At 37.3% G+C, this 9277-nt stretch overlaps 1 protein-coding gene across 2 annotated transcripts in view; it reads left to right on the forward strand.

Annotated features, from left to right (window-relative positions):
• TDP1 (tyrosyl-DNA phosphodiesterase 1) overlaps positions 1 to 6707 on the forward strand; it is a 43578-nt gene extending 36871 nt beyond the window's left edge. For both annotated transcript variants that reach the window (XM_027673316.1, XM_027673322.1), the window contains one exon: positions 6235 to 6707. In XM_027673316.1, coding sequence (XP_027529117.1) covers positions 6235 to 6308 — 74 coding nt within the window. In that variant the 3' untranslated portion in view covers positions 6309 to 6707. The remainder of the gene's footprint in view (positions 1 to 6234) is intronic.
• The last annotated feature ends 2570 nt before the right edge of the window (positions 6708 to 9277 follow it).

The raw sequence follows: 9277 nt of genomic DNA on the forward strand, positions 1-9277 counted from the left end.
TGAATTATTCTAACAACTTGTAAAAATGTACTAAAATGTATTTCATTATTTTCCAGTGGAAAATCTATTTTACCCTTGGTAACTAGGGACTAAAGCGTGAGTAAAATCTCATGGTATGAGAGGCTGGAAGAATCGGGGGGAAATTAGATGGAAATTAGCGTTAATGCAAGTTGAAGCATTGAGGAGAAATTAACAGCCCACTTAAAAATTAATTAGTTCTCTAGCTGAAGTTTTCAACAGCCGTGATTTCATGTTCTTAAGGATGCACAAAAGGATCTGTAACATGTTGCACAGGAACAGTTCTCCCTCGTGAAGGGCCCTGCTCACTGTTCAATGTTTCATAGCCACACTTACGCAGAAGAGCAAATTGACCTTTTCCTTGTAACTTCAGATATTCAGTGCTTGATATTTTGTCTAGTTTTCAATGGGTGGGAATTGGGAGTATGGCAAATTACAATTGGTAAATATTTATAGTGATTTCAGTGAACTAATAACACTGCATCTCATTTGTTACGTATAAACTGTTGTGTAAAAAGAAAAGAAATTAGTGGCATATTTGCCTCCAGCTCTGGTAGGTTTAGGTATTTATGTTTATCCTGTTATTTAAGAGTTGGTATAATTTTCATTTATCCTGCCTTGTCCTAGTAACACAGTGCTTAAAAGAAGAGATTGGTGTTTTGTCCAGCTAAGTTAGAGGAATTCATTACTCTGAGCTCCCTCACAAGGACCTGGTGTATCCTCTGGAGGTCAAATAAGTTCTGAGAAAACGTCACTGTATGTGTATGTCTCTACCTTTTTCCCACCTTTTGTTTCTTGTCCAAAGTTCTAGAATTCTTCACTTTCTCTGTTTAGTAATTAAAATATTTTTTAAGACATTAAGAAAGAAGACTTCTGGGAAAATCATTCATATTTTTCAATAACCTCCTTTTTCTAATTAATATTGCATAGCTACGTGAAACCTGTGTACTTCATAGAGTTTGACAGAACTAGACTAGTAGCATCCTGTATGCTTAATACTGTACAAAGTCTAAGAGAATACCCTTTGTTCTGAGAAGATGACAACTAGCAGCTAGTCCTGTTTCTAGTGATAGTAATACATTGAATAGAAAATATTTCACTTATTAACACTCAGAGCAATGGTGAACATAAATCTGAGTATGTTTACAAGTTTAGTTTTCAATTTTTCAAGAAGCAAGTATATTTTGTTATTGTAATTCATTGCAAGGGGCAGGGAGTTGGGTTTGGAACCAATCTCATCTGTGTTGGCATCCATTTCCTTCCTCAGCTGAACCAAAAGCATTATTATTGACTGGTAAATCTGCAGTTTGAGACTGAAGCTGTCGTAAGGCAGCTTGGCATCAGATAATTCCTCAGATAGCCTCCCAGAGTCCAAGTGTAACATTTGGGTAGATGGGAAAACCTATTTGCCTGGAAGCTGTTTATAATGATTGTGAAGAAATTAACACTTTGCATGAGAGGAAACTTGAGTTACAGAGTCACCATTTAGTTTGACAACTTCTATATAATGTTTTGATAGGGTTGCAGACTTGAAGACCAGAAGGAGCCACTAGATCATCTGATCTGTTTTGCATGTGTTACTAGCCAATTTCTTTGAGCTCAAAGCTTGGGTTTGACTAATGGAGATGTTCCAAAACATTCTTCAGATCACAAGATGGCAGATTCACCAGGTGACTGATATTTTGCTTCAATAGTTGGCCAATTCAAGAATTTTAAAAAGCAGCTTAGTTTGCTTACTCTTTTTCAGGATATGTGTATGATGCCCAGTCTAGTTATAGAACTTAAATGTGATTTGAGCCATCTTGTGTAGAGTGCAAAATTTGTAGGTGAAGTCGGAGGAGTTCTAAGAGTATGACATCCTGACAGGTCAGAGTCAAGGTTGCTCAGAGTATTTGGGCATTTTTCCTTTAGATTATTTCTTCCCAGCTACTTTAAATTACCAACAAAAACCAGTTATATTATGCATGATATACATAGTTTGCGTCTTTCATTGCTGCAGAGAATAACATGGGTATTTTACATCTGGCAGTTTTAAAATAAAGATTAAGATCATTCTTACTCTGACATGACAAAGGACCTCATTAATTTTTAGCGGATAACATTTGTTGTGTGTAACATGTATGTTATTAACTCTTTGCACATTGCTGTTTTGGGCAATCCCACTTGATCACCTCCAAAAGTCAGCTGAACAGCAGAAGGTCATTTGTGGGCAACAGATGCATCTTTAGGGCAAAACATTGAAAGAATATTTTTAAAATTAACAATATCTGGTAGCTGACAGTACTAAATTTTATCTTGACAGATAAACTGTATAGATACAACAGTCTCTTCAATGCCTCTGTTGTTAACCAACAGATTCAGGCAGCATCAATGATACTGACATAAATGAAACCTATAGACTGGCAGTATAACTGTAGAGTGCCTTGGAAGGAAAGCTGAAAATTATCCAGTCTGGTATTTGGGAAACACAACAACCTATCTTACTTGGCAAGATGCCTTATAAGTAAAATTTCTTTGTGTCTTTTGATAGTGCTCAGATTTTTATATCCCTGAAGAATCTTTCACATGAGTACTGCAATTTTGTTGTATAACATTATCTTCTCATTGAGCTCCAGCATCACATCTCAGTTGTAATATTGCTGTTCTTTCTTACCAATACAAGTTGACCTGTTCCTCTCATGAAAGAAAGCACAGCGTTTCATTTAGAGTGCTTGGGGGCTGATTCCCCTCTTACTTTTGTTTCACCCTGTTGAGAAGTTTCTTACAGCAGATTACATTACACAAAGGAATACAGCCCCAGGGTTTCTTTGTAACTTTGCATGGCAAAAGGTACAAGCTGCTTGTTGTAGTCAAGGAATATCATTTAATTTGTGATTTAGATATTACACAGTGTACTGACTGAGGAAATCATCTGTGGTATGGGGGCAACTTGAAACCTTAATACATAAGTATATCAAGGGGTTTTTATAACAACGTGGGAGAGGCCTCAGAAAAGTGCATCACATTTTTCTCATCACATCAACACTTCGAGATACAAAACAAATCACGTGTTTAAACTTCACTACTGGGTTGTGCTTTATCCTCCCCCTCACAAGTGGTCATTGTCCTGGCCCTCAGGAATCATTGCCTTGTTTGTGAATATTATTATAGATTCCACATCTATTCCCCATCTGCCTTTCCTTCTTCATAAGATCTTACAGGTATGAGTTTTGCGTTGAGAGGAACAAGATTAGTTCTGTTTTAAATGTCATGCTCATCCAAAGGGAGGGGAGAAGAGAGAGTGAAGTGTAGTGTGTACCTTCTGCAAATGCTAAAGGGGGAACTTTGCAGCTTCATGCAGGAGGGAGTGAGTTTGCTGTGTTAGAATGTATATGCAGAATGACTTGAAGAACTCTGTTTTTTTGGGAGTAACCTTTCTATATATGTGAATACTTACTACTTTGAAGCTACATTTTTCAATTAAGTTGATATAAGAATCCATTCTCTGGGTTTAGAAATCATCCAAGAGTTCTCTCATTCAGGTCTCCACTCACAGTGCAAAAGACACCTGTATTTTACACTGTAGGAAGAGAATCACGAAGGTGCTTTAATTGTATTCTGTACTTTACTATGCAACTGCGTGTTCCTGGTTTTGACTGTACTGCCATCTGTCATATTTATGAGAATATGAAGTTTTGAGATGGCCTGCCAGCATGGTTTCTTTGAGTGATTAATCAGGTGTTGCTCAAAAAAAAAACTTGCCTTGTACTCCAGTGCCTCTCTATCTTTACATAAAATATGATAGTCTATTCAGTTGTGAGAGGATGTTCAAAAGTCTGCCTGAGTACAACTGAAATAGTGCTTTGCCTGAGCTTTCAGATAACCTGAAAGTAGCAATGGGGTTGGAATGGCCCGGTTCATTTTACTGGATGCTTTAGTGCTGGAGTTCTGCTGCGTATACGTGAGACCAGAGGGAAGCAGCGGTACCGGCCCACTGCCGGTGAGGTGTGGTTGAGACAAAAAAAACGCTGAGTTTGAAATGTGTGGAAGGTAGATATGTCGAGGACACTTTTTAAAAATTTATTTAATGATGCTTTTTATTTTTTTCCCCCAGAAGATCAAAGGAATTAACTTTCAGAAGTTTGGCAATCATTTTAGTGTGCAACAGTAAGCAGCTAGAGTCATACAGTATTTTTACACAGTCATTGTCTCTTTCTCTTGCTGATATAGTTCCTATTAGAAGTGATAAATAATTTTAAATTTGACTTGATATTTTAAAAATAACTGAATTATAATTTATTTGAGCAATAGTTGTACACATGACTTATTAAAATACTGTCAGGTGGCTTATAAAAGCAACAACATTCCACTATTGGAACAAAGTTCCAAGTACATTAATAGCTACCTTGAGAAAACTTTTAGATAACCACAATTAGAAAGAACTAAATTAGGTACTGAGCCCTCTCAGAGTGCTTTAAGGGGATGGCTGAAGTTATTTCTGTGCATCTAAGCCTTCCTTTACCTGCATGTTTTGCTGAATTAACAGAGCAACTGCAGATGGTAGTGAAAATTGATAGGTCCAAGTTACATAATATTCTCTGAGTGATAGATTCCAGTGCTTGAGTGGGACTGGATTTATTCTGATGTCATAGCTAGAGGTCGGTGTTCAAATGTGAATGTACATTTGAAATGCTCAGCACTTTTCCCAACATTTGCATACCTGTTTTTATAACTGTTAATGTTTACTGTGTGGTAGGGTATTCACCTGAAATACAGAAGGTACACATGGCTCTCCAGCAGGAGACTGATAAAAGAAGCTTAGGAAAATAATGGTGCTACTTTTTTTTAAATCTTTTTAAGAGATCACTTAAAGTCTAGGTATCCTGTAGTTGAGCCAGAATCCTAGGGAGCTCTTTTGGCAATGCACTGTGAATTAAGTGCTATTGTTTCTTCCACTTTCTCATGCCTTTTTTTTTTTTTATGCTTGGAAATCACCTACCTGTCCACTGTAACCAAAAGGAACCAATTACCCTATCACCCTCTTCCTGCTGTAAACAGACACTTTGGTAAACCATTTGCATTGCTTGGATATGTTTTGCTGCAACATATGGAACTACAGTACTAGAATTAAGGACACTGTAGTAGCAAATAATAATGAGTACTTAGTAGCAATGCTCCCCCTGCCCCATGTTTAATTGGTGTGATATTTGTCACAGTGCGCTGTTGTGTAATTTATACAACCCTTCATTACTGTTTCTGTCACTTCCTTACTCTCCATTCCTTGCTACAGTAATTCTCACTTTGGATGTTCTGAGAGCTGGCATTGGATCCTGTAAACTTAAAACTGGACAACAATAATCATAATCAATAGCTACTGCCATCATCTTTGGTACAATTCAGTTTAATTTATGCATTGTACAGATTAATGTCACTGTCTTCCTTCAGGGCTCATTTTGTAGATGGAGAAAATAAGCAGGCTAGATTTATATAAATTTCTTAATTGAGAAAACTCACTGAAAGGGTTGAAGGATTTTTCTCTGTATTTCAGTAGGAGTAGCCTGAGAGAAATAGAATAATAACTTGGTTTCATAGAGCAGCTGCATTTCTGCAACATGTAGGAAGAAGAGCCTAGAGCAGGTTGCAGAGCTAGCAGTTGGCTCCTGCTGTGTTGCCTTTTCCCAAGAGTGGGAATAGCTTCAGTATTCTGAGAAGTGGGAGGGAGGGAACTGTATGTTGAGAACCTGTTGCTCATCTAAAGATGCAATGTTTGAAGAAGTTAGGGGTGAATATGAACTTTTCAAAGGTCAGACAATGTCATTCTTTAGGTACTGAATTCTTACTGTCCATGTGAAAAATATTAATATATTATAGCACTTACTTATAATCCCATGGGTTAAGAGAGATGCGGTACAACAGTTGCTGCCACTGGGCCAAACCAAGTATATTGTCTGAAATAAAATTTTTATACAGCTGGTAAAGAACATGTTGGGTTATGGTAACTATACTTCAAAATAATATTTGGGAGAAAAGCAAAGCCTTTTGAAAACTTTAAATCTTACCGTTTTAAAAAATAGCTGAACAAAAATTTCCAGTAAACTGAAATTGCACATGAAGTTATCTGAAAATCAGTGGGAATTTTGACCTTTCTCTTCCTCCAAAGGGAAGGGACAAAGAAGATCAAAATTTTGCACTTAATAAATGAATTTCTCATAAGTATGTTTTTGTTTTGGTTTACAGATCAACCCTGGATTTGGAATATTCCTTACGCTGATGCCCCTGATACGCATGGAAATATGTGGGTTCCATCATGAATGTTTCTAGTACTTTCACTTGCTGACACTGAGCCTGCCATGCTACTTGCAAGATTGTTTATTTCTGTTCTGTAAGCTGTAATGTTTGTCATAATGGCTAATTTGTAGTTGAAATAAAAATTAAAATGTAGATAATGGAGAGATTCTCGGAGGATCTGTAACCATATTATTGTAAAGGGACCTGCATTTTTTAATACCTTTTTATATGTTTTTTCCTTACTGTGGTTCCTAATATGCTTTTCAAGATTAGAACTGTTCTCAGAGATTCCCTCTGCATTTTTAGCTGTAAGGAATTTAAAAATTACTGTTCTGTGAGACTGTTTAGTTGACCCCACTACCTGGAATAAATGTTATTGTATGTAAGATTTAAATAAAAATAAAATCAATCTTGTTTGCATATCCTTGTTCCATCTTCTAAGTGTATGCATTTTAGATTGGATTGGAATTTTGCTTTGCAGTGATCACTTCTAATGCAAACACTAATATTCACTGGTTTGGTTTCTTGCATTATTTGGTGGCTTCTCAGTTATTTCCTAATCTTCTTTTTTCCCCCCTTGCAGACACTCAGACACTGTCCAAACACTAAATTACACTGGATGGGCTTGAGAGCTGCAGAGCAGCCTTAAATAGTGTTGTGGGATGTATGAACAACTGGTCCTGCAGCCTGGCAATCCTATGGTATAGTGTGGTACTTAATTCAGAGTGTTTTACTCTGGATCCTAAATAATCTAACTGGGTAGCTGTTCCATTGCTACTGCATTCATTTTGCAGTGTCATCCTCAAGATGGTTTGGAGTACACTGGGAGAGCACTACTTTCTAGTATTTGTCTAATATCAGTTTCTGATTTATTCAAAAATTACCACAGAAAAGGTGCATGTTTAGGAAACTGTCCTCGTGTCTGCCTAGCAAGGTGAAGTTGTCTTTTGTTTTCCTATATCATCCCAGACCAATCCATAGAGAAACTCTTTGAAGTACTGCTTCTTTTCCATCTTTCAGATCCTTTCCCTGTTTTTCTACCTTCTCTAGTTACACTCGAGTTCTCTCAGAAGGGTTATGGCTTTGAGTCATTGTTGGGGAAATTATTGTACAGTCTCATATTCAAGGGGTAAATGGATCTAAATAGGGAAATAGCCTTGCCTGTATCAGAGAGGAATTTTACACATTGTTCACAGCAAATACTAGAAATGTGGGTATTTAGGTTGCTCATTTCTTAGCTCATGTTGGCAATATAGAGGCTCAGTAATCATTCTTATTGCTTTATCTGGTTTTGTGAACTTTTCAAATAATGTGAGTTGAGTAAGGATCAGAGTGCATTTCTGTATGCAGACTCTTTACTGTTCATGCTACATGCAGAAACTGTTTGATTCTGTCCCTGATGAGCCTGAAAAGACAGGGATCAGGGAAGGCAACTTGGAAATGGAGCACTGTGCTCTAAAAACTGAGATAGCAACTTCATTGTTAGACTTTCTTTTTAACAGTGTAACTATTTTAATAATTTTCATCCTGTGAGAATTAGAGAAGTTCTCTAAGTAGGAAGATGTCTTTACATGAGGAAAGCTTTAAGAGCTCTAGAAGGCTGGCTAGCAGTTGGTGGGCATTTTTCCTGAATTTGTGAAGAATGTGATTTATTAATGTTACATACATGAGTATTTCTGGTTTTGTCATAGAATGGTTTGACCAGCTCTGAGGCATTCCTGGTAAATTCCAGCTGGAATCTTTCAGTGTCCAGGAATTTGGTGTGATTTAACTTTAGCTCTTCAAGGCTCAGATTAATGAAAGTGTCAGAAGATCATTCCAAAGTCTGCCTTTGGGGACAAATAAACCAAGTGATCAGTTCCAGTAGGAAAACACTCAGGAAATCTTTCCAACAAAGAGCTGTGACCCAAAGCAACTTGGGCTGTGGAATAAGCATGGAAGTGAGGCAGTGCTGAGTGGCAGAGGGGAAAGAAGAGTGAAGGTGAGGGCTTTGTTTTGTTGGACAGTATGTGGTGTGAGTCTAATGGTTCAAATAAAGGTTGAGTTTGGTTGAAAATGACATGCATGTAGTTCTGTTTTAACTGTTTAAACAATTCTCTTCCAAAAAGACAAGGAAAACCCATTTTGAAAAAAACCTGTCCAAAGATAACTAAAACTCCAAGGTGGCAACAGTCTTTTGCAGCCAGTCCTATGCAACCCAAACTGAGCTGCACTTCAGTACACACTGGAGCTGGACAGAAGGCTCTTGGGAAAACCTTTGGCCAGAAAATGTTATTTAATAACAATTTTCTAGACCTGCATGCTCTCAGGTGCCAGGGCAGACTTGAAAACACTTCTTGATTGTCCAAATTTTAATTTTTTTCTCGTCAGAGTATTTTTAAATTATATTTTTCATGCCACCCTAATAATGTTTTGTTTCGTACTCTGGGTACCCAATATGTGTGTTTGACAAAAGCTAGGATGGAGATGTAATGTTCTTTATGGTGCTAGATGCTGCCTAATCCCACAGATATTTCTGCTGACATTCTACAGCTGTGGAATTAATCAGTGCCCCAGGATGTCAGAATTTTAGCCAAACACTGACAGCGGTCACACCATTCCCTCTCTCTTACCTCTGAGTTTCTTTTAATCTGAGCAACTGTAACTGGCATCCTGAAGGGCAAAGAAAGAAACTGGAAAGTACTGGAGGCTGAGAGGAGCTGAGTAAATTCAGAGAATTAAGTTCCTGTGTTAATCTCCAGTTTTTCTATCCTTGGCTTATCTTCATTTTGTAATATACTTCTCTGCTTCTCTGTTTATCAAAAATTTGTCACTACTCAAACTAATTCCCAATTACTGCTCTCTAAATATGTTTGTAGTGCTTTCAAGGTATTATGATCCCATTGTATTAATCAACGTAAAAGTTCATCCTTTAGTTGAAAGTATTTTCCACTGTTTAGGATGGAGGAATGCTTGGAGGCTCCTGGAGTCTTCTACCAACTTTTTTTCTGAC

The sequence above is a fragment of the Neopelma chrysocephalum genome, unplaced genomic scaffold (genome assembly GCF_003984885.1).
Source record: "Neopelma chrysocephalum unplaced genomic scaffold, ASM398488v2 Primary Assembly neopelma1_24, whole genome shotgun sequence".
Taxonomy (NCBI): domain Eukaryota; kingdom Metazoa; phylum Chordata; class Aves; order Passeriformes; family Pipridae; genus Neopelma; species Neopelma chrysocephalum.